We start from the raw sequence: 25,327 nt of genomic DNA on the forward strand, positions 1-25,327 counted from the left end.
GTGAAACTCAGTATACAATCCATTCAATTTGTGTTTTCCAGGCTTCCAAAACAGGAAAGTGTATATTCCCTGGTATTTCCAGACTTGCATATTTTCCTAGTGTTTGCTAGGAATCAGTGAGTTTTCAAAGCATTCATAAATTCTGATACAGTATAGAAGTATGTTATAAAATGCTAATTTTGCAATTGCCCTCAGTTACCAGGAAAGTGAAACAAGTACTTTAATTATTTTTTTAAATACCCCAACCATTTATTTCATTTAAAAAAAATATTATAAATCTCTACAGTGATACTAATGTTATTCAGAGTTCCTTTTGTACAAAGAGTGTGATACTGGCAACTAAAGTTCTGATTTAGTGATGACTCCCCCTTCCGTAAGACAGCTTAAGGTTTTCTTGTTGTCATCGTCATCAGAGGAGAGTTACCAGCTGAGCTAATTCTTTCTACAAGACTTCATAGGAAAAAAAATTTTGCAGATATTTTTTCTAACTGATACACATGTGATTTTAACTCTGGTAGCAAGAGCCAGGGTAAGGTATGGAAATGCAGACAGCTGCCTCTCAAAGAAACAAAGCTTCAAGGAAGCTTAACATGCTGAAAGCAAGAGGGGAGCATATAATCTCCATCCCAGGGTGCTAAAGTGATGAGCATCACATCCATCCAGGGTTATTAACAGCTTTTGCTTTGGGGTATGGATTTGGGGCTAAAGAGTACTCATGAAAGAAGGGCATAAAAACTGCAGGCAACAGCAGTCAAGCCAGTCTGATCTTAAAATATGTATGACAGCCTTGCATCCTACTAATAGAGAAGACCTGGAAAAATCAGAAAAAGTGGATGAAGTGCAACGTTAGTTTATCAGTTGGAAATCATGCCTTACCTTTATTATTATACCTTACCTAGCATTTGTATTTTGCTAACTAGATTATTTTCTTAGACCATGAAAATGAACTAAAAGTAATCTGGCCTTCAAATGGATCTGTGTGCAAGGGAAAATTATCAGTTGAAATAAGCTTTATCATGTGAACTCTGAAACTCATCAAAAATACTTTACTGAGCGCTAGAGCTTCACTTGTTTTTGAACCTCCCTCCCATGCTCCCCTGTGATTTATGATTTGGAATTTGAAATGTTTTTAACAAAATGGTCAGTGCAAAACTGCTCTACCTTGTGCAGTGTATCCCACTGAGCCATCTCATAGCATCTAGGCAGCCTTTAAGGACAAGCACGTTAAAGAACGATTCAAGTTAAAAATAACTTTCCTAAGTTGCACCTGACTATGTAAAAGATGAAGGGGTGAAGGACAGATTTTTATACTGATCTTCTTGCTGCAGGGAGAAAGTGTCCTGCCTCTCCTGCCAATGGATCTTTCCTGTGGTTCCGCAGTTCGTTGGTCGTCCCCTTTGGCAGCCAGCCATGCTTGCCCCAGAGCTTTTATGTCAAGTTACAGGAACCTCAGGAAGGAGTTTGGCTGGCATTTTTCTGCTTTTGGAGAGCATGTAGGAAGAGGGAAGCTGCTCTGCCCAATGGTGCGTAGAGCAGCTTGGGGAAGGAAAAGAAGATAAATGATTGTGTCCTTGATTGCATATTCTGGTTCACACTACAGCAGGCTCAGCACTGCTGAGCTTCAGGTGCCTTCTGGCTCCTCTTCCCAAAGCCATGTAAGCCAGCTGGGACCAACAGGAATATAATATATTTCAATGAGTAGTGTGTCTCCTACATGAGATGAGACACTGACCTGAGGATCTGGTAGGGATCCTTCTTTACTCTGCCTGTGAAGTGCAAATGCAAGTCCCTTTGAACAGGTCAGGGAATTTGCTCTGAAGTACTGATTATGGTTTGTCAGCCCTTTTAATAACCTGATCAGCCCCAGTGTTGCAAAAGCCTCTGTGTAGTTTCTGTAACAACAGCTAATTGTCTGCAGTATCCCACTAATATCATTGCAAGTTACGCTAACTTCATTGTCTTCTTGCCAGTATGTCAAGGTCCTCTCTCAAAGAGGTGGACACACAGTTTGGTGCTTGGCGGTGCAATTCAGTCATGTCTGGTTGCAGTCTCCTTTTTGTGAGGTGCAGTTTGCTTATCTGATGGCAGAAGGAGGGAGGGATGGCCTGCCACTTGCCTCACCCCATTCAAAACAGCACGCACCACAGCTAGAGTAAACGTAGAGAACAGTATTCCCCTCTCCCAGCCACTGACCCCTTCTGGTATCTCATACCACAGCTGGAAGCCTACGAGGCACCCAGCTGTAGCCCAGCCAGGTTTTCACTGCCTCTGCTTCATCGTGTGTTGCAGCTTTTCATCAGCGAATATCTGACATTGCGGCATCATAGCACAGGCGTTGCGAGATATTATCTTTTACATCACTAGTGCTCTACAGATGGGTCTTGGCATGTAACAATCTGCGAGCATCCCCTGATTTCTCAGATGGAGGAGTCTGCTGCAGGCAATCTTTTCTCAAAACTCCTCTTGCTTCCATTTTCATCTTAAAGGCACAAAATAGATCAAGACAGGGAAATTTGACCCAGTTTTCAGAAAGCAATGATCACTAACAAAAATTATGCAGGTGACCTGGCTTTGGCAGGAAGGAAGTTATGACCTGAGTGTTGATGAAGTCCATGATGATTATTCATGTGATTAAGAACTGCTGGGGCATGGCCTGAGTCTGCAAGGGAGGGACAATCTGAGACTTTTTGAGGAATATTTGGGGGAATAAATCTGAGGTAATGTATGATGTGCTGCATAGGACACAGGGCTTGGTTTCACTCAAGAAGTGACAGATCAGGATTTTAAGAAGGGCAGGGGGAGGATGGGGGAGTAGAATGGACCTGCTGCTGCTGCTAACAACCATTAAAAAATACAAAGCCAGCTGCTCTCAGAGCAGAGCTTGATCCTTTCAGTGCCTTTAACAGCACAGTGTATATTCAGAGGAGGGGAATTCATGAGGCCCTGTGGACCTACACCATGGCACTACACAAAAATGCAAACCTGAACAATGGGTGGCCTCAGCAGTTCCATCTGCCTCGCCATTAACAAGGTTAAAGTAAAGTGGGTTTCCTCGGCTGTGTCACATACAATTTACACTTCAGATGCTTTAACTCTGGAGCTGGACTGGAGGGAGCACCATTCTAAACGCACGTGGCAAGGGTCTCCTAACATGTATGCTAAACACTTTCGGTATTGATGCTCTTTGAAAGATACAGAGTAGTAGCACTTAGATTATTTGTAAGTGCTATTTTTTTGCTAAATCGTTAAAACAAAATTCCTGTTAATAAATTAGAATTACAGTCAATTGTTGTTTACTCAAAATATTATCAGTACATTAAACTGGCTGAATTCAGCTAACAGCAGAAATTATTGGAGGCCTGGGAATGTTACCACCAGCATTTATGGTATGGTAACCTGAAAACTCAAATCCACTTTTAAGCTGAAAGGGATATCGATATATGGAAATGTATTCTGTTATAAAGCATTCTGCTTTCAGAGCCGCTATAATACTTAGCCATGGCAAATAATGACCTTTGAAGTTTTTTAGCTGTTGAGAGCCAGTGATACATCAACAGATAGGTTAGCTTGTTAATCTCTATTCCATTGAGTGTAATAAAGCATTTGAAGTATAAGAGCATTTTGCAGATATCGTGCTCTGTGTCTCAGCTTTGAGATGCTTCGAGGGAACCTGACGGTCCTATAGGATGTCGCATTCTTGAATAAGAATTCAGTTGTTATTGAATGAATATCAAAGTTGATAATTTAATTGTGGAGCTGGTTTATGATCTGTAAGACAAGCATTTGAGCATTTAACTCTGTGGTAAAGATACAAGGTGATTTCCTGAGAGAGAATACATCTGTTGTTGCTGCAGAGGTGCTCAAGGCAATCCACAGATCCCCAGGCCACCAAATAACAAATATAATACAAGAAACCTAGCCAGCTCATCTGCCTTCGACCCCAGTTCAGTAGCAGAGTAGAACTTCATACTCCTCCTGAAGTTAAACAATTAAACTTGCAGGCCATAAAACCAGCAGACGTTGACTAATAGCTACCCTAGTGATGTCAGTTGTCTCATGTAGGAACACCCCAAACCAGCAGCTCACCACGCTGCATCTCCTCCTCAGTGACCTGTGTAAACTCCTCTCAAAGGCTTCTGCTCACCGCGTTTGAGGTAACTACAGGCAAGGTAAAAGGAACCAAGAAATCATCTCATGACTAATTGGTCACAAACCATTGACAGTCTGCTTTTGTAGCTACCAGATTGCCCTCTGTCTATGAGCTGCAGCTTTTGACTCAAGCTCTACCTTCACAATTTTATCAGAAGGTAGTTGAAAAGCTATTCTTGCTGAGTCCTGACAGGCAATGCTTCCACACCAAGTGTTGCAGTGGAAGGAAAATGAAGAAAGAATAATGCAGCAAGGCAGAACCTGTGAAGGACGTAGAAGGGAAATTGTCCAGCTGTATGTAGCACTTGCATGTGCATAAGGTGGGAAATGCCCCAGCTAGCTAGGTGCAAGTAAAGGGAGAGTTCACAAAAAACAGGATTAGTCAACCTGAAATAGAGATGTTTGATTTTATGGGGAATATGTAAAAGAATTATGTAAAACCCTATTTACTTGGAGGAGGAAAAATATGCATGTTTGTGTGCTGTATTGAGCATGTATTTAACTCAGCACACTTTGCAGCCAACTCAGCTACTTTTTGGTCAGTTAAGTTCTCTTCCAGCTCATTGTCTCTAACTGAAAAGGAATTCAGCCACAGCTACCCTGTTTACAAAACTAAGTTCAACATCTGCATCTTGTGCCTGACCTTCCAGTGCATGATTCCTCACATGCACACTCTTACTGGTGCAGATCAGATAAATGAAATATTATGACTGACATATTTGTGAACCCTGGTAGAAATCCGGTATAGATTTATGTGAAAGTCGTGCATGTGCTGTGACCAGCGGCAAGTCCTGGACATGGAGTGCGACTCCACGTTGCGGTTCCTCTAGTGAGAGTGTTGGAGGATGATGGGAATCTCACTGCTTAATGTACTCCCTCCCACCTCCTGCCAGTGTTTATCACACCTGCAGTTGTGCCAGTGCAATGGTGTGTTATTTTGCCTTGAAACTGGAGGTGTGATGTGAACCAAGCTAAACAAACACTACAAGCTGAAAAAAAGTAGATGAATTAACCGAAAACTTTTGCTGTTGAGAATTGGCTAACAGTTTTAGTTATTGCACTAGTCATCCTCAGGAGTTTTTGAAAGCATATGATATGTCTTTGGAAGTGTTCTTCTTGAAAGGGAGGCTGTTTACTGGGTGGTTATCTTGCATTTATTTTCACATTACCAAAGAAAAGCTATGAATGAAATGCAGAGTAATAGAGCTGGAGTCCTGACCACTGCTTACAGTTCTGGCTGGGTTGCGTCATTCGAGCAGGATCCCTGGCAGTTCCCCACGTTCCGCCTGGCACAGCGTGCTGTTGCTGGCTTGTTCCACTGTACGGAGTGTGAAAACAGGAGGGCACCCCAGGAGCTGCTGCTGATGCTGCCAAGACAGCAAGCAGTGGTGGCACTCGCTGTGCAAAGCTTTGTAGAAAACTAGGGTGAAAGCTAAGCACAGTACTTTGTTGAAGACATTCTGGTTCAGACTTTTGCACCATGTAGAAACTGTGTTTTCTGCATCTGGTTCTCATTTTTGTGATTCCTGCCGACAGGGAATTAAAAAGACCTATGGGGAGGGTTTCTGTGTTTGAGAAGTCCAATTAAGCTCATGATAGCCCTCATTTTCCATGTGATGTTTGGATTGTAGATGTAAGTTAAATGACTTTTCGCAACTTGTCTATTAGTCGCACTATCTGGGCAGCAGTGAAGTAGCCATAACAAAGACGACAATTTCAAAATCAAGTATTTTATGTATTGTCCAGGATGTGCTTGATTCCTGCTCTAGTTCAGTGAAAGACAATTAATTTGTAGCCTGATCACCATACAGCTTTACTCTGTACCATAACTTTTTCATAAATTTTGGGGGGTTTTTGTGCTTTACCAGTTACAATCCCTATGGACGCAGACTCAGATCCTTGAAGCTATGAGGATCTCTCTTGCCTCTGAAGTCAGTGGGACTTATGCATTTAAATACTGTAAACATTTGATTATACACAACACTATCACACAAGCTGCCTATGACAGAGAAAGAAGGTGATGCCACACTCTATGTCACCAGCTTCTGAGCCTGGGAAGGATGAGACGTTTCATGAGGGAAATCTGTGGGCTATGCTTGAGGTCCAGAGTCCCAGGTATGGGACACAGTCTCCCTCTACTCCGTGGTTATTTGGAAATGAGTATTTTCAAGTATTTTGAATATTTAGAATTAGAAGGTTTGTAAGGAGGAGAACCAGAGGCATCTTGATTTAGGAGCCATTTTTTCTGGCCTTCCAGGTTTTCAAGAGTGAGGCTGGTTTAATAAACAATTGGTTTGTTCATGGAAGTATCCAGGAATAGTGTAGGAAGTGTCAGGTATTTAAAGGTCTGGTCTGTTGTCTTCTGTGGCTAAAACTGTTCAGGTATTACTATTTTCAATGACACACATGGTGTTGGGTTCCTAGATTTAATGTTTGAGTACTGCCAGGAGCCTCAAAATGTGAATTTACTTGCTGTCTGTGTCTTGTGTCAATTGGGGTTTCTACTAGACAGTCAGCAACTTGGTGTTCTAGCTTACAGCTGAGCCCCACAAAATTATCAGGTTGGCTCCTCACCTCTGTGGCCCAAGCCAGTGAGCACACTTCAGCCTACACAAAAGGTCCCTGAGAGTCCACCACGTAACTTGCTCAGTGTGAAAGACAGGTTTGAATGCAAGTCTTCCCTCAGCCAGGAGGTTGCTGTGATCTCCAGCTGGTTGTTGTTCAGCCTTTTGAAGAAAGATTAGGAGACACTAGGTAAGAGACAGGGGTTTCTCATCTGGGGAGCAGGGGTCACTGGCCATTTCCAGGAGGATTACATCCAAGGTTGGAAGCAGCACGAGGATGTGGGGGAGGAGACTGTGCCTGAAGAGCACAGGCAGTGGGGGCTCTGGGTAGTACAGGGAGAAGAGTTCAGCTACAAAGCCTACAGCAGCTCCTAAGGTTGGTGGTGTGGTTTTTACAATGGTGCAGTAATAGAGATACCTACAACTGACACAGATACAATTTGTTATTGCACTGATTGAGCATCTGCATGCCACCCCTCAAGAGCAGCTGTGAGGAAGGGTTCACGCAAATGGAGGATGCTGAGCCAGGGGTAGGGGTTCTGCTTCGGGCTGGTGCTGAGCAGCCAGGCTCCCTCACTCTGCCTGCCAGCCAGCTCCCTGCTCCTGCTACCCAACAATGGGCGTTTATCCAGAATGGCAAAAAGCATAGATCAGTTCTCTGTTTAGCTGTGAGTTCAAATCCGCTGCCCAGGATGATTCAGCTATGGTATTTTAAGGTCTTGTGGGAGAAGGATGCTCTCAATTTTTCCTGCAGAAGATCTGCCACTGGAATAATTAACTGTTTGATGAATACTAAGAGTTGTCTCCATAACCTCGTAGTGGTATGGCCAATAATAACAGGAGGAAACTAGGTTTCAGTCAGGGCTAATGAAGTCCTATGGATTCGACATGTTATACATTCAATTCCTAACCACTGCAGTTCCAGTCACCTTTCCTTTTTTTGTAACCTGCCCCCAGAGCCTGGGATCAGAGACAGGCTACCACTGTAACTGAGTAATCCTTTATTTTGCCAGAAGTTGGTATTTGCCCTCTAAAATAGGATAACAACAAATTAACCATTCCCCCTACAGAAGTTCAGGACTGTGCTGCCCTGTGCATAAGTGGCTGTAGAGACACACGTGTCTTCTTCCACCAGCCAGGGGTCTGATCCATCAACAGTAACCTTAGGGCTTGCATTAAGAACATGTTGCGCTTTGTGCTTCTCTGCGATTCCATTCTTAACGTCCAGTTTTCCTGCCTTGCACAGTGAGTGCTACTGGATAACTGGAGGGTTGTTTGGTTTCAAGTATAGATGAATTGTTAAGGCACAGACACAATGCTGATATTAATCTCTCTTCTGTTTTGTGACTGCTTTCAAAACTGTAGATTCAGGGCTCCCATAATTGAAGTTTTGGCTTGGGTATAAATTTCTGATCAAAACCACAGATAGCTGGTTGTGCTGTGCTCAGTCAGCATATCCATTGCATTTTTCTTTGGTCAGTGCACTGAGTGTCTGACTCGTAACCTGCTGTCCCTTTGCATTGATCACGACTGGGGTGCCCTTATCTGAATGGTTCTTTGCTTTCAAATATTTTAAGTCTAGGGTTCCTGTTTTATCTAGATCTCCTGATGCAGAGTTCATCCGTCATGCCAGGAAAATTGATCCTTGGCCTATAAACTTCCTTTCTTTTGAAATTGTTCATTCATTTTATTTAACCTGAATGGCTGAGCATTAATGGGCAGAAGAGTCAAACACATCACTCTTCTACCTTGGCCATAATTCTTTGGTTTTCTTTTTTTTTTGACTTTGTGATTTATTCTGTGTTATGCTTTCAAGTCTTACATCAACCAGCAAACGCAGATTTACAGGTGGAACGGAGGGTGTTTGGCCTGCGTTGCTGCGTTGCCTCGCAGCTTGTCTCAGCCAGACCTCTGCAACCAGCCTTGCCTGCCGCAGTGTGACTCTTCAGTATCATACCTAGTGAGAATTTTTTTTCTCAGCTACATTAACAAAGTTAATGGAGAAAAAGCTTAAGGAGGTAATCAGAATTGCTCTGCATTTACACCCATGTAACTGAGAGCAGAATTAAGACCATTAAGATACTCTGTTTCTGGGAGGATGCAATATATTAACCCCATTGTTATAATTTTACTGGAGTGATACCACTTAATCTACATAATCAAACTTAATCTACATAATCAAAACCAAGAGGGATAAAGTGATCTAGTTTACCACATCCAGGGAAATTATTTCAGTTATGTTTCATTATTTTTAATTGTATACAGAACTAATAGAATTCAGAGAAAGGCATATTAAACCTGTGCATGATATTTGCCCTCCTGTGGTCAAACTAAGAAAAAAGAGGCAGGAAATTTTGAATAAACAATGTTGGTTTTATGTGCACAAATATGGTTTCTATTTTTATGTACATAATTCTAGAGATAATTAACAATACAGATAATTCTGGTGGTGAGATAGGGCGGAGTAGTAGAAAATGGCCCTACTTCATTTTTAATTCTCAGAGTTCGGGCAGTGTGGGACAACAGAAATACCTGCCTCAGGTGGGAATTAAAAGCTTTAACATATGAGGCTTAATCCTGTTGCAGCTGAAATCCTCTTTTCACGCTTTACTGTTGCTTCGGTATTTTGATGTGAAAAATTTCAAAATTAACTTTTTCTGTAAGATGTTGAAAGCCTCTGAAAAATGTGTTATAGAAAATGCTGAACACAGCCATTTAGTAATAATGTCAATATATGGAGATAGTCCATTTTAGACATGTTAAGATGCAAGTTTGGAACAGTGAATTAGGAACTGACTGCTTTCTTTCTCAGTGCATCAGAGTGATACAGATTTCCCTTGCCAGTGAAATGTGGTTATAGAGCATCTGAATGGCTGAATTTTTTGTGCAGGTATTGAACCTGTGAACTTGTAAGTGCTATTTCAAGGAAAACCAGCCACCAAGTTTGATGTCCTTTTGTTACACAGTTGGGAAAGGAAGCCTTGTGTGTATTTCATGTGACATGACATACTCTTATCAACTCCATGAGCTCTGGAAAGAATCCCCATAGAGATAGCTCATAGTGAGTGTGTCAGACAGTAACTGTCCTTTATTTCTGAAGAATGAAATGAAGATGTGAGTTACTGGTCAAATCCTGCAATCCTTATCACTTGTGAAACCTATATTAATGTAAGTCATTCTATTACATTTTGGAGAATGCATTTCAAGGCCAGGATCCAAGCCTGTACTCCTGTCACTAGGTATTTCTGAAACTTGGTGCATGATACTGACTTATAAGGGATACCTGAAATCATATGACTCTAAACTGGTATTTGGGGAAGAAGAACACGTTATGAATTTCCATAGCAGGCTTTCTCCTCCTCCTCTTCCTCCACCACTGCTTGCTTCAGCGCTCCAGCAACTGCCAGGATGCCATTTGCTGCTTCCTGTTTGGTGTTACTTGTATTTGTTGCTAACCTTAGTGACAAAATAAGGAACAAAAGGGAAACGGCAATTTTTAACAACAAATTCCAGTTACCTACCGCTCTTTTATCTCATCTGTGGATTAGCTGATGAGTGGATGTAGAAACCCTAGAACCGGCTCTGTTGCAAGGCAGATAAGGTCAGGCGTGCCTCTTAGCTCATGAGCAGCACCTCACTGACCCAGAAAGTGTTGAGCCAGTTTTATGCAGCACGCATCCTTATCCACATGGCCAGGAGGCTCAAGCCACCCCTGTGAAGGCGTCTGGTGTTACTGAACTATGCTTCTGTAAACAGGGGCACCCAGGAGTGGTTTCAAACACAGACAAACTGGGTCTACGTAGTTGTGTCCAGCCCCACGCCTGCCCAGCGCTGCACCCCAGTTATTATAACTTGGGCAACAGGGCTGCGGATGTGGGTGCTCACTGCAGCAATACCCAGAGCAAATCTTTATTGGCAGCCTTCCCACCAACATGAACTCTGGAAAATACTTATTGGTTTTAGAAGTACTGCATACAGAACTGTTTTAATGGGATTGTTTGGGGTTTTTCATGTTTGTTGGTGTTTTGTTTGTTTGTTTAAGAATATTCACACAGAAATTAAGTCTTACAAGGGAGATTTGTGGTTGTGAATATTTGTGTATGTGTGGTTTCATAATGCAAAAAGATTTATAGTAGTAGACTCACTTGAAGTCATGGTATAGCATTTCATGTTTGAAATGCATGCTATAGGACTGATTAAAACATAAATTACTTATTCCATCACTGATCTTGTATCTGCTTTATCTGGATGGGTTAAAGCCGTTAAAATATACACATTCTTTTCAAGCCATATTGATACTATTGGAGCAAAACCATCTTTTATGTTATTTAGAAAAAAAGACCTTGCTTTGTAAATTGTTATTTCAGGAGTCTTTAACTCTCAATATAAAGAAAACCCTTTTATTGTAACCAATGAAAGTACATCCAAAATGTTACTCCATGAGGATGCATTTCGTAAGGATTTTTATGTGATTATGTGAAAAATAATTTTCCTCCATGGCTGTAAAGAGGGCTGAGTGGATAGCAGAGAGGAGGTTTCACGGAAAGGAAGAAAGAATGGAAGCGACATCGTCGAGGTTATTTTTTAAGAGCTGCTGTCTGTGTAGTCCTTTCCATTTTTGTGGAGAAAAAAGACTGCATTTTATGCATTTTGAACCAACTTTCTGTTTCATTGTTGTTCTTGGTTCTCAAAAAAAAATCTACGATCCAGTAAAATTGTATTGGCAAATTTTAAACAAATTCATTTCCTTACAAACTTAAGCTAAATAGTATCCCAACAGGCCTGATTTATCAGACAAATGCCCCACGTTGTTTGTCAGCTTCTTTGTTGGGGGGTGAGGGGGAGGGGAAACTCAAGCAACAAAAGACCGTAACCTATTGATATTACTCCTGTGATACACCAGGGAAAATAGATTGACTAGTTTTCTGTGGTTAGTTCTAAATCAATCTGCTGAGTTTACAACAGAGCATTTTTATTTATTTATTTGTAACAAGAGTAAACATCATCAATATTCGACCTTGTGTTATTGGAAGCCTTGCAGACAGCAGGTTTGTGTCAGCGGGCTGGGGCTATCTGTAAGATGGAAGAAGGAGAGCTTAAAGAAATGGAGGGACCTTGTTTTTCCTCACAAAATTGAAAGTCTCCGATCTCTGGTGCGTTATCATTTGTTGTAGGATTTGAAAGAGAAATAGATAGATCAGCATTTTCATTACATCTTTCTTTTTTTCTTTTTCTTTTTTTTTTTGTTGTTGTTTTGGGTTTTGTGTTGGGTTTTTTTTAGACTATGATATTTCTGTTAATCTCAAAAAAGCTAGTAAAGCACAGGAAATTTTCAAAGCGAATTTTACTGAAGAACAACAGCCTGCAATTAACTTTCCCAGCATGTCGCCTCTGCACAGTGTTTCACGTGAATGAGGGGTTCAGGATAGCAAATACGCCCAGAATCTAAGTGTGGCGCTGGTGTGCTGCTTTCTGAATTGATAATACACCATTTTCCAACATACTTGGCTAAAAATAATTACAGTTTCAAAATTAAACTGATTTTTTTTCCCACAGATTGATAAATAAGGGTGCTAGTGAAGTTTTTTGCCTTAGTGTGACCCTGCTTGCTGGGCACACCGTAAATGCTCTGATGAAGATGCTAAATGTTCCATTTTCTAGTTTATCTAACAAGATAATTTCACTTGACTTCAAATTATTTTTTCATTATTATTTCAGTATTTTGCATACTAATACCTTACTAGAGTGTTTTCAAAATTACCTGCATTCAGCTACGGCTTAAGAACTCAAGATTGATAAGCAAAATGGCATAAAACCGAGCAATGTGCATGTGAGCAGAAACATTCCATCAGTTTCCCTCCCGGAGGGCACAGGCAGAGCATGGACGTTCCGTGCATCTTGTGTCTGTCTCGTTGACTCACCAGTGGGTTTTCATCCTTTAAAAACGAAAAGCTGGGCCGCGTTTCTGCAGGTTAATTCCCCGCTGGGAGGGGGTGGAGTGGAAGAAGCCTCCTAAAGTAATGCCTGCAAGGGAATCCCCTGATAAAAGCCACAGAGGAAGGGGTGAAATGCCAGGGGAGCTGGTGTCCAGCAGGAGTGAGGTGCCTGGGGGTGCCCACTGCCTCCCGCTCCCCCCTGCTACGCGCTGCTGCTGCTCCTGCTGCTCCTGCTGCTTGTTGCCCTGGCAGCCGACCAAACTTTCTTACTTTGCAGGGACAGCTGCTACCTGATTTTAAGTTGCAGCGACTGCAGCTTCATATTTAGTTTCAGCATTTATTGTTCTAAAAGGATGAGGTCTGCATGTGCTGCTATAGGGCATAAGGGTAATGGCCTCTTTCAAAAAATACTCAGGTTTTTCTATTTTTGTTAAGGGTAGGGTTCTTAGCAAGAAGGGTTCTGATGTTATACCTGTATTAAGTTGAAGTGATTAGTCCTTTTATAATACAGTAATATACAAGAGGTGCCTGTTTAGCAGCAATCACCTGTGATCCTGTCAGTCTTTGGAGCACTGCTGTGACAAATTTGATATACAGAATTTGGCTAATGGAATATTTAAGTAATCAATTAAAATATACTTGTACTTATCTCAAAGACAATTTGAAATTAAAAGATCCACGACAGCCCAGAAGCCTCTCTCAGCACTGCGGAGGTGTTGGAGATGGTTCTCACTTGTCCCAGGTGGTGCCTGAGCAAGCACACACCTCCCTGAGCTTTTCCGTGTTCACAGCCACCAGCCACCAAGCGTCCCCTCCCAGAGCCCCACAGCCTGCTTCTCAAAACAAGCCACTGAAGCCCTTGAAGAGTAAAACATGTTAAGTTTGTCCAAGAACCAAATTTCTGTTAGATTGTGGATAGATAGGTGGTGAAAGCGGTCTGCTGTGTGTTCTGTCTGCAAGAACTGGCCTTTCTTCAGGTATGTTTGAAAGAAATTACTAAAAAAGACAGCACATTTAGGTACAGTTTAAAACATTTCCTTTATGCTTTAACTGGCATTCAGAATATCATAAAAACATCACACTTGCACATGCTGTTAGAATACCTTGCCATTGCTAGATAAAGCGCTGTTAGCCAAGATGCATTTTTTTGTTGTCTGATAGCATTCAGAAAGGAAAAAACAAAAGAGGAGTTGGTGTGGGGAATATCCTGGTGAATTATTTTAGTCTTCCTCTGATTATACTGCCTTTCTTCCCTTTAGAATCCCTGTTAGATGTTAACCCCTCCCTTCCTCCCTCGCCCCCTCACCCCCCGCCCCGAAAAAGTCATCATGGTAATTTTAAAGCTTTTTCTCTCAACAGATAATAGTGTGGAGTCACACAAATGATTCTCTACTTGTCATATCTATTGGATTATCATCTAAATCATATTATAAAGCAGCATGAAGAAGCAAGCAGTTGTCCTTACCCTCCTTACTGCTTAGCTCAGGAGCTGTTGTTGTGGCGAGGGTATTTGCAAGGCAGGGGTATTGTCATTTTAAAAGGACCAGGCCTAGGATGTGCATCCTCACTAGGAGCTGACTGCTGGGACAAGGAAAAAAGCAGTAGAGAGTATTTTATTTTGCATTTGCTTGTGAAATCAAGTACTTCTAATGAATTTCAGTCATGAGTTTATTGCAATTAATACAACATAATTTATGTTGGAATCCGTATGCTTCTTACTTGTTCACATTTTTTAGTATGTATGGTTCTGTGCAATCACAAACCATAGTGAAGGAGAATTTAGAAGTGTTTTTTAACATTGCTATATGCTCTCTTCTGTCTTCCTTAGTAGGTATTATTGTTACTGTTTTCTTGAAAATTTTGAAATATAGTGCTAGGCAAGTTCCTCAAAGTGTTCCTTTATTAAAATGTTCATCTTTTTCATATCAAAAAATCGCCCTGATTCGCCTTCCTGTCAGTGCTGTAGTGAAGAAAGGATTCCCCGTTAGGATGATTGCTGTCTCTTTATTTACTCTGTTGCATTGTTATTTGAGCCTGAAGCTACGTAGTAAATCATGGGAAGCTACTGTGAGAAAGACAGCTCTATTTTAACAAATCCTTCTTGCTGTCACTTTTTTTGTAAGGGTTACTTTTACTATAATTGCACTTTTAAAGGCTTTTTGTGGTTTATTCATCTCATGATGTAATTTACATATAAACTTCTGTGTTGTTTTTAAGCTAACATACATTATTTCCCTGTGCTTCCAAAGTGAAGAAATACTTGTTATAATTGGACTAATCTAGAGTTTCTGAGAATGTACTCAAAAGAGAATCTGCTAATTTTCTTAGCAGGAGTCAGCTTGTACGTTCTATAGATCTATAGTGATGTAGATGTGTAAGCTTGTGTGCGCATATCATGTGCTATCAGGTTTCATTATGTTGTAACATAAGTATATGCAGCAGAAAGGAGGAAAGAGTCGAAGCATCTTGGACAAAAGGGTTAATAATACCATACCTTAATATGCATGGATGATGCCATGTGGTATCATTTGTGAGCTCTGAGGTGGCTGACCATTTCCATTTTGGTGTAAATCCCTTGAGAGGGAAGGCATTTCAGAGCGGGGTGTGATCTGTTCTCCTGGTAAGAGTGATTGACAAGGAATGAATAAATCGTTAAAAGAACTGAATAAATACCACCCTCCTGTTTAAGTCCAGGCACACCCCGGCTGGCACATATATATTCTAATGCGACACTTTAGCCAGATGTTTGAGTTGGTTGGTAACAAAAAACGTTCCTGAAAAGCTAAATCATAGTTTAATCACAACCGCTTGTGATAGAGTTTGCTTTTATGGTGACGTTTTAGCGGCGATTTGAATAAATGCAGGGAATTACAATATTTTGCAAGTAGGATGTATTGATAAATATGTATGCAAAAGGTGATGGAGGCCTCTTGAGTGGAAGCAGGGGCCCTGACAGCAGGTTCGTGGTCAATTGGTGAGGTGAAATGGTTCACTGAATTGGATAACACAGTGCATACCATAGTGACTGATTAAATTGATCTGTCCATGGCCGCCCTGCTACTCAGGCCCTTTAATCTATTTTCAAACTTTTTTCTTTTTTAAACCACTCTAAATACATGTGATATGAAGGAAAGGAAGCAAGATGCATTCACAGCTATAAAATTCTGTATTCTGAATTAAGATAAAATGCACAATTTTCAGAATGTCTGCACACTCATGTTATATTGTGTTATACTATACTTAGCCCAGGAACAAGTGTATTGCTAGAAACTGATGAAGAAAGTAATAATAAATATCATTATTTAATATAACCTAAATTATAATAAATACCACATCTGTGAAATCTTAAACGTATTTATTGGAGGCGGGGGGAAGTAAAACACTTGAGAGTTTTTGTTGTTACTGTCCTTTTGTTTTTCTAATTGCGAGTTATACTTCCTTACTATTTTATCCAGAAAGTGTTTAGAAAGCTTGTTGGGGAAACATAGCTGAATGTCAGTTAAAAAGACTGAATGTTACTGTTAAGTGAGGGTTGCTAATTTGAAAACATTTGGAAAAAAGTAGTCAGATGGATATTTAGTACCTTAATTTATTTTTTTTTGTTATAGGGGGAAAAAGCTTGATGTTTTCTTCTTAGGATGTTGGTATTTTACATCATATTTATTATGTTCGTGCTAGGGAAATCAATACTAAATGACAATGGGGCTTGTACATGTTATTTTCTTCTTGGTTCAAGGGAAACTTCATGTTCTGTGTCTCTTCCTGTGATGTTTTATAGTATGTGCAGACAGCCTAGTGTAAGTATAGTCTTCAAATTCCACATAAAGCTTCAGTGCAGTGGTGACAGAAATGGAACCAGTTTACCTAGAATGTTATTGCAGTTGTCATCAAAGTGCAGAGTTCAGTATAATGCGTTTGTTTCCTTGTTTCTTATTAATTTTCAGGGAAGATATGACAATTTAATCACAATGTTTTCTGAAAGGATAATGAAGTTCTGCTCATCATTTAAATTCTCTAAATTATAAGTCAGTCTTGTAGGACATGACAGCATGCCATGGGCAACTTATACACTGTTCTTTGATTTGTCTGTTGAAACAAAGATATGGTTAGTATCTTGCTAATACTGAAGAAGTGATACGAAGAGGGAAGTGCTGAGGGATTGTTTCTTGGAATGGATTTGCAAATGTTTACAGCCATTTTGCAACCTTTTTAAAAATTACACAGATTTTGTTAAGAGCATTTCTTTGGAAGGTAAAGCAAATTCTGTAGGTGAGACTCCAGCTGTGCACGCAGCTTTGCGTGGACTAAACTTCTTGGGTTTGTATAGACTAGTAGTTACCACTAAATACTAGCTGAAATAGCGCCTTGTTGCTTTCCAGGAATCTCAACATTTAAAATATTTTTATGTGGGCCCGAGCCAGAACATATTACACTGTTTTGTACACGTAGTTACAGTATTTTTAAATCCTTCAGTTGACTCCAATAGGCCTAAGTAATTGTGCAGTTGTTTTCTAAATGTTAGATTATCATAAAATAGACTGTGCATTCAGTGTGAGTTTTATAAAACAGAGAAACAGAAACTATAGAAAAATATCCAAAATAGAAAGCTCAGTGGTGAACATGAGTGGCATAGGGTCACTTAGGCCAAAGGAGTATAATTATTTCTTTGTATCGTGTTAGAATAACGTAATGCAAGGGCTGGTGTTACAAAGCAAGAGGATTCAGTAAGGAATTGCTGGAGGTTTCTTCAGGACTCCTCTGGCTAACGAGGTCTACAGAAGAGTATTTAGTGGATTTTAGTGGTTTTGGGAGCCAGGGAGGCCTTGCCCGTGTGACATGGCGGAGGCGGCTGTGGCCCATGGCTCTGGGGCAGCCGTGTCCTCTTGCAGGTGGCGTCCTGGGGCACAGCCACTCACACGCGGTTTGGGAACTTTGAAAATAAACCAACCCTGTTTTACGACTCTTGTCGGGGCTGTATTTATTTTCTTTTCAATCGAAACCGTTAAGTGCCATGACAAACCCGCTGCAATGGAAAAGTTTGGCCCACACCCCTTCACTCTGTGCCTCAGCTGAGCTGGAGGAGGCGAAGTGTCGGGTGACCTGGCACCGCATCCCCAGCATCTCTCCGCACGTTTCGCCATGGCCCAGACCCGGCGACGGGCACGGGCAGAACGAAGCGGTGAGGAGGCCGCGGTTGCTGCTGCGTCGCTTCGTCCCCTCGCCCCGCTTTGGGGCGTTCGACCTCTCAGGCCTTGGAGCGCGGGTGCCCGCAGCGTTTGAACGCTGTGAACACCTCGGGGAACGGGGGTGCTCGCTGCGGCGGGATGCGCGAGTATCTGGTGCCCTCTAGCGGGGCCGGGCCGGGCCCGGGAGGCGGGGGAGAGCCGAGACCCCCCGGGGAGGCAGCTCTCGGCACCAAGCACAGCGTGGGTTTTGGCACCGGTGCGACAAAGGTGGGACGGAAAAACAAAAAAAAAAACAAACACAAAACAAAGACAAACACACACACACAAACAGCACAACCTCAAATTACCACAGCCCGTGGCAGTGGGTTATCGGTGCAGAAGTCTCTGCCGTTTCACCCACAAAGTCTGTGCACACTGAGCTTACCTGATGTAGCAAATCTTGCTGTTTGATGCTGCATTTTATAACGAGCTGTCTTTTTTTTTTTTAGATGCTACAACTGCGGTGGCCTCGACCACCACGCGAAAGAATGTAGTCTACCTCCACAGCCAAAGAAGTGCCATTACTGTCAGAGCATCATGCACATGGTGGCGAACTGCCCCCACAAAACTGTCTCGCAGCAGCCCACTAGTTCTCAGGGAAGACACGAAGCCGAACCGCAGCCTTCCACTTCTGCTTTCCCGAAGGAAGGGGGAGGAACGCACGGGTACTCGTCTCCATCGTACTCTCAGGAGGGCAGGTCGGAGATCTCGGAGTGCTCGGGCAGGTCACCGCAGGAGGCTTCGTCGAGTAAGTTGTCTGTATCGCCCGAAGAACTGAGCAGAAAGGGGCCTTCTGTTCAGAAAAGGAAAAAAACTTAAACTGTTTGTCATAACTTTCCTTTTTCTTTATCCTCTTGGGATGTCTACCTCATGCAAGTACAGGGGAAATAATGTCATTATCAGTAGCTGACCTGGAATTTTAACTACTGTTGAGGAACTGTGAATTTTTTTTCTTTGATAGACAAATCACTCCAAGCAAAATACATTTGAGCAGGGTGCATTACGTTTTACCTTCTGTATGTGTGTGTATGAGTGTGCACGCGCGTGTGTGTATGTGTACATATCTAAAAATATATATTTTTTCCATCAGACCACTCTCCAGCTCCCACAAGACGTTACTGTGAAGCAATAGGCACAGTATCCACAAATGTTTCTGAACTCATTCCTAGAACCTATTTCCAAATGCATTCCACAAAAAGCAAACAAGAAAACCCAAGAAATCTCATTTTAAAACAAACCAAACCTGAAAAACCACACACAGAACTGAGATTAAGACCATTACTTCTGTTGTGAACCAAAGGATGCTTTCAAATTTTGAAGCTGCCATATGGTACTAAAGATACTAAGACATCCCCCATACCATCAATTTTAGTAATTTTCTTTCTCATCTCCAAAAAGTATCAAATCCCTCCCTTCCCTGTGCCTGTTCAGGGCAGTGTCATTACTCAACACGGCTCTCATTGCCACCATCCTTTGTTGACAAGGAGTTTGAGGCTCCAGAAAAAGACAATGAATGTGTAGTTTCTGTGCTGGTTTCTCAAAATGTTTTGTTAAATTAATATGGTTGTAACTGTAATTTAGATGACTGTTGTGTAGGGGAGAATGTATAAGTGGTTACCTAACAGACCCTTTTGAGTGTTATCAGGATACCATCCTGTTTAACCTTTTGTATTCTGTGAACATTTAAGGGACCTTGGTGGCAGTAGTAGCAGCAGCAGCAGCAATTTCTCTTGGTCCCGAGTAGTGCCCCTCAATTTGAAGGGATTTCCCCCATGTTTTCTGTTGAAATGCCACAGAGAGAACTCCCTAGGGATTTTTGTTGTTGCCTTCTGTTTTGGTTTTAAAGAAAGCAAAATGCAAAGCTAATGAGATCCTGGGCTAAATAGAGTCTTAAGAGTAAAGGCAGATGGCTGCTTGCAGTTGCTCAGCCAGTCTCCCTTGCTGGTGATACGGCACGTGTGTAGTCAAGAAGGACAGGTGCCTGCTGCAGACAAGCCTTGCTGAGGGCACCTGCAAATTTGCCAGAAGCCCTGGGCATCATCAGCTTCTAGTGAACTGGAGACTGTTGCTGACCAGCTCTGGTTGAGCGTGCACGGGGACCACACACTTCTGCATTAAATAGGAGAAAGATTGGTGGCCTCAGAGTGAGACTCCCTGGGCTGCAGCCCTTGCTCGGGGTTAATAGAGTTGGAGCCTATCAAAACTTCAAGTCACTTTCCATTTGTAACTTCTGAATTACCAAGTCATACGTAAGATAACATACTTTGACAAATCCCATTGCGGATGTAAGTTAATTAGAGAAACCTGTATAATCCTTAACATTGGCAATAAACACAGGCTATTAAAGCTTGAAAGAGTCAGGTAGGTTTAAGCTCGGATAATCAAACTGAAGAAAAAGGCTGCGGCGAGCCAAAGTCCTACCCGTGGTGACTCTTTCGCAGCCGATAGTTACAACAGGTATGCAGCTGGCTCATTACGCGGCCTCCCCCTTCCCACTTCTCCTGCCAGATGAGACTTTTACTGTTGCTGCTGCTGCTGCTTCAGTAAACAGGTAGTAATCAGACGCCTCAGTGAAGGGCATGATTTGAAGAAAACTATTTTGTGTGAATTCTTTGCCAGTGTTTGCGAGAATCTCAATGGTTTATACTGAAGTTCTCAATATGCTAATGCAAAGCTTACCTTTGACGATATTGAATGTGATATATCTATAGAGAAGAACTTCCTTGCCTTATGTAAGGATAGTAAACTTATTTAAATTATGTAGACAAATCAAAGTGGCATTGCGTAACCTTCTAGCCGGTGTAAAAACCAGGTTAAACAGCAAAGATGCAAAACTTAGGTCACTTTGAAAATTTAAACCAAAGTTCCTTATAGAAATAGGCAATTGTGGATTTGAAAACTGGTCATTCCCTGTTTATATGTAAGAAGTTCAGAGCTGAGATAAGGTGATATTTTCAACGTGCAGATTTTTTATTGGTGCTGTTTGAAACCAGTGTGTGCACCGAAGTCAGACTGAACTGCTAAGAGCACATACCAAACCCTATCTTATTGTTGAAAGCTTAAGGTTTTATTTTTATATATTAGAATGTTATCACTATTACATAACATACTCAGGACAAAGAACTTTGCTCAGGGAATATACCACGTAATGTTGGAGTTTTTTTACAGAATAGTCTACAGACCTGCTTACTCAGAACAAACCAAATAGTCTTAGACCTTTTTATCTCTATATAAGTATTATGTGCTGATATTAGTAACTACCTCTGAGTTGACATAGACCTACATTTCTGATAATCAGATCTCAGCCTTTTGTATTATAAGTTCCTGTGAAATGATGAAGTGGTATTCTGTACTAGCTGCTTATGTGAGCATTTGTGTCTTTACGTTCACAGGGTCTGAGTTTTCAGAGATGCTGTGCAACCAACAGCTCCCACTGACTTCCAGTCGGAGTTACTGGTGCTTGGCTTTTCTGGGAGGTGAGGGATGGGGGACGAGGTCCACTTTGTTTACATAGGTGACAATAAAATTATTACTCTGTTTACAGCAAAATGCTACCTCATATTTACTGCATAAACACACCTTTGTGCTGCTCTAGCCTTAAAGGTGGCTGTTGATTTATGGTACATAGTTTTTATCTGTACTAAATATGTAACTGATAGTTCACCACTGCATACATTATGGCAAATACTTGTTTAAGATGAAGCATCCATTTGAAATGATGAGACGTTTCCAAACATTTCTTTGAAGTTTTTATTTTCCTGTCTAAAGGATTATGGGCACTGTTCATGAAAATAGATACATCTCCAGAAGAGAGAAAAGTGTACACGCCTAAGTTAAACATATAGCAGCACAAGCTGGGGCAGGTAACTACTTAGCACTGGGCTGCAGCAGAAAAAAAAAAATCTAGTTATACTCCTTCAATAGGCTGCTCCAAATAAGCAAAGAACCCTTTAAAGGAAGAGGCACAGACTGAGTTTAGGATTCTTCCTTCATGTCCAAGGATGAAATTAATATTCTGCAGCATTGGCTCAGCCTAGATTTCCCCTATTCACCAGCCTGTCCTTGCCAGAATGCTTCACAATAAAATTCGTTTGAGTAGAAATAGTTCAAATATCTGCTCAGAGAGATGTATTTTTCTCTTAACAATACCGGAGATAAGGTTAAACCTGGAACAAGAATATCTCTCCCTCCCATTCCCCCGCTCCAGAATACTCAATTTGATTTAATCGAAAGGGATGTTGTGAAGTATTTTGTTACTGTCCCCAAGGAGAGGTCATGGCATTTATTTACACGCCTGCAAAAGTTAGGCCTTGAAGAAAACTTGTATTTGGAGGCAGAGCCAAATAACTTTTTGCATAAGCTGATGGTAAATCTGGCACTGTAATACCATTGGCAATGTTTTGCTTTTAGCCAGCTTTCAGGGAGTGCCAAACACCACATTTGGTCCTGCCTCTTCCCGTTGTAGGCCAGCTCTTTCAGCCCAGTTTTACTCTGCACCAGTGTTATCCTGGAGTTCCTGCTTAGTCATACTTAGTTTTGTGAATAGAGCCCCACAAAGTGTTTATAGATCTTGTAACATTCTTTGTAAGAAGAATTATAAAAGAACATGGGAAATCTCATCGAGTCTTAAATTTAATTTAATTAATTTATCTGTAAGAAATGTTTATCATAAAATTATATATGTATTCCCCTGTGCTAGATATAAAAGTAATTGGGAAGATATGTACATGTGCAGATGCACTGATTTTAATTTTCTAGAAGTCTTAATGAGATTTGAGTATTGTTTTAGAAATAAGCAGAGCCTTGTTAAATGCATCGATCTTATTTTGCTTTAGTATATCAACAGCCTCTTCTTTAAGATCCGTTGGTTGTGTTACCCCTGTTACAACTGTTGACTGTTAACAAGAGGTTGATCTATGAACACACGCTTCTTTTTTTATACTAAACCAGAGCTGTATGTTAGCAGCTTTGGGAGTGTTTTTTATGAGAATGTTGAAAAGTACCAAGGTATTTGCTACCATTGTCGTTGAACCAAATGTAAGAGCAACCATCTTTATGGAAGATAATGGTTTTGACTACCTCTTGGATTACTAAGTTAAGAAACAACTGGCTGACAAACATCACCAGACTGGCTTAAACTAGTATGTGTTGCTTGTGGTAATAATAACAATAACCATACTAGAGACCAAAGTGAACACTGATTTCTATATGTCTTTAATACTGTGTCTTATCTAGTGTTTTTAAATTATCTTCTGTAGTATAGATTACCTCATTGTCCATTTTGACTTGTATGTTGTTTACAAGGTGAAATAAAAGAAAAATCACTTGAATTTTATGTTTTTAAAAAAGACAGCTGAAGTTTTGAAGGTAAATTCACCTGTTTACTGTCTTGAGGGACTAAAGCACTGATTGCCTTTCTACATATCATGTATTTTATATTCTCATTTCATGCCTAATGTCTTTTTTTCCTGTCAGTCATGGATATTGTGAGGTTTAAAAGAATTACTTGATTGAAAATAAAACATATAACGTTGGCATTTACAGCGGGCCTTCAGTATTTTCTTTATTTGCATTATAAAAAAAGCACTGTACAGTCACTGGGCAGCCTTTTCATATGCACCTACCTTCACTTAGTTTTAGGCTGTTATCTTCGGAAAATTTAATTTTAGTTATGTAAGCTGTTGTAGGGGGGGAGGGAGAAATAAATTATTAGTGCACACCTGGATCATACTAACAATGCTGCAGAAATTGCACCCCAAACTCTATTCAGCTATCAAAATAAAACTCCAAGATTACAGCTTTTGTACTTACTCTCTGTAAGAATACACTGGACTTTAAAGTTATCAGACATTTGGGTTATTCTCTGGGATGAAAACCTTTTAGTATTTAAGTCTCATCCCATCTTTATTACTTCTTCCATAATCTGTAATCTTGTATGTATCTATTACATGCTGGTTTTAAATTATTTGAAAAGTTGTTACTCTTTAGAAATGAAAATGCTGTCATCAACCATTACCTTGAAATTCCATCTCTAAATTACATGAAGTGTATTAGTGAATCAGATAGTGTTAGCTCATCATTGTGTATTAAAATATTTGAGGGCATGTATATGGTAGTTTCAGTGCCTCTTTTAAATATTGCTATTCATCCCCTATATGTAGAGCCCTGTATTGCAACAGTCTCTACAAGGCAGAAAAGGGTTTTTTCTATTTGTACAAATGTCTGCAATGAAAGATTCCCATCTACTCACTCCATCATCTCTTCTAGTCACATAAAACCTCATTTACTTCCCCCACCTCTAATTCATGGCCTTAGAAGACAGTGAGCTACAAACGTGTGTCCCAAACATGTATCCTACCACATCCAGTCCTGTCCCCAACCCATAGCCAAATGGTTTCATCACTGGCCTGGAATGGGGAAGAGGTGTGTCTGAATCCCCTTGGCTAAGATCTCCACACGTCCCACTTCTTGGGTCAGTTGTGAGGAGCAAGTCTTTCTTTAAAACATCTTAGGAATGTCTTCTTTGAAGAACACAGTTCACACTGGGATGTTACACGTGATCCTGGCCTGCCTGACCCCAGTGTTTTCAGGAATGGGAGGCGACATGTTGAACATGCCACCATCTAACTTCTGCACCACCCTACAAGATGACATAGTCAGGAGCAAGCCAGCTTGGGGAGCTGTGAGCAGCTCTGGACATTGCAAGAAGCCCTGGGAACAACTAAAATTGAGAAACCTCCCCTTCAGCAGTGCCCAATAGTGGCTGAAACCAAAGCACCTGGAACAGCAGCAATGCCTAATTCTTCCCATCTAATCTGTGATGTGTGTGTGCCTCCCTCTCTCCCACAGCACCTACAAGTCAGGGATCTTCGTCCTTTTACCTGCTCCCCAGACAGTTAAGAGCTTATCTTCATGTTAAAAACATGTCTTGTGTTCTAAGCAGAGACAGATCATCAGGAGTACCTAAAGCCACTGCTGCAAGCCAACCCTTGCCTTCCCAGCCTTGCACAGAAGCAGTAACTGCCACATGGTATCAACAACAACACTGATTCATGCTAACGAGAAGAAATTCTTGGATTGAAGCTTCCTGATTAGTCAACAGATAACGTCAAAATCACAGCAGCCCTTTGAAATAATTACAAAAGCAGCATTTCCATTTCCTTTCCTGTTCCGTAGGTCTTAGGATTCCTGCTTCCAAGCTATTTCCAGCCTTTCTGTAACCCTAACTGCTGAAAAAAAATTTGGTTTTTTGGTTTGGTTTCGGTTTTTTTTAGGATTGTATTTTTCCTGCAATCTGCTGGGACCAGGAGCTGTTTACACAAACCAGACATTGCAAAATCTCTCTTAATTATGTAAAGGCTCCATACCTATTTCTTCCCCTCCATACCAGTAGTCTTTTCCCTGATGATAAAAATATCACAGATGGAAATAATTTCTTGTACTTTCAACTTGC

General features: G+C 41.0%; 1 protein-coding gene across 4 annotated transcripts in view; it reads left to right on the forward strand.

The window, feature by feature from the left end:
• LIN28B (lin-28 homolog B) overlaps positions 1-23,415 on the forward strand; it is a 100,639-nt gene extending 77,224 nt beyond the window's left edge. For all 4 annotated transcript variants that reach the window (XM_065056605.1, XM_065056606.1, XM_021297239.2 and 1 more), the window contains one exon: positions 18,324-23,415. In XM_065056605.1, the coding sequence (XP_064912677.1) occupies positions 18,324-18,693 (370 nt within the window). In that variant the 3' untranslated portion in view covers positions 18,694-23,415. The remainder of the gene's footprint in view (positions 1-18,323) is intronic.
• The last annotated feature ends 1,912 nt before the right edge of the window (positions 23,416-25,327 follow it).

This window comes from Columba livia, chromosome 3 (assembly GCF_036013475.1).
Source record: "Columba livia isolate bColLiv1 breed racing homer chromosome 3, bColLiv1.pat.W.v2, whole genome shotgun sequence".
NCBI classification, from domain to species: Eukaryota; Metazoa; Chordata; class Aves; order Columbiformes; family Columbidae; genus Columba; species Columba livia.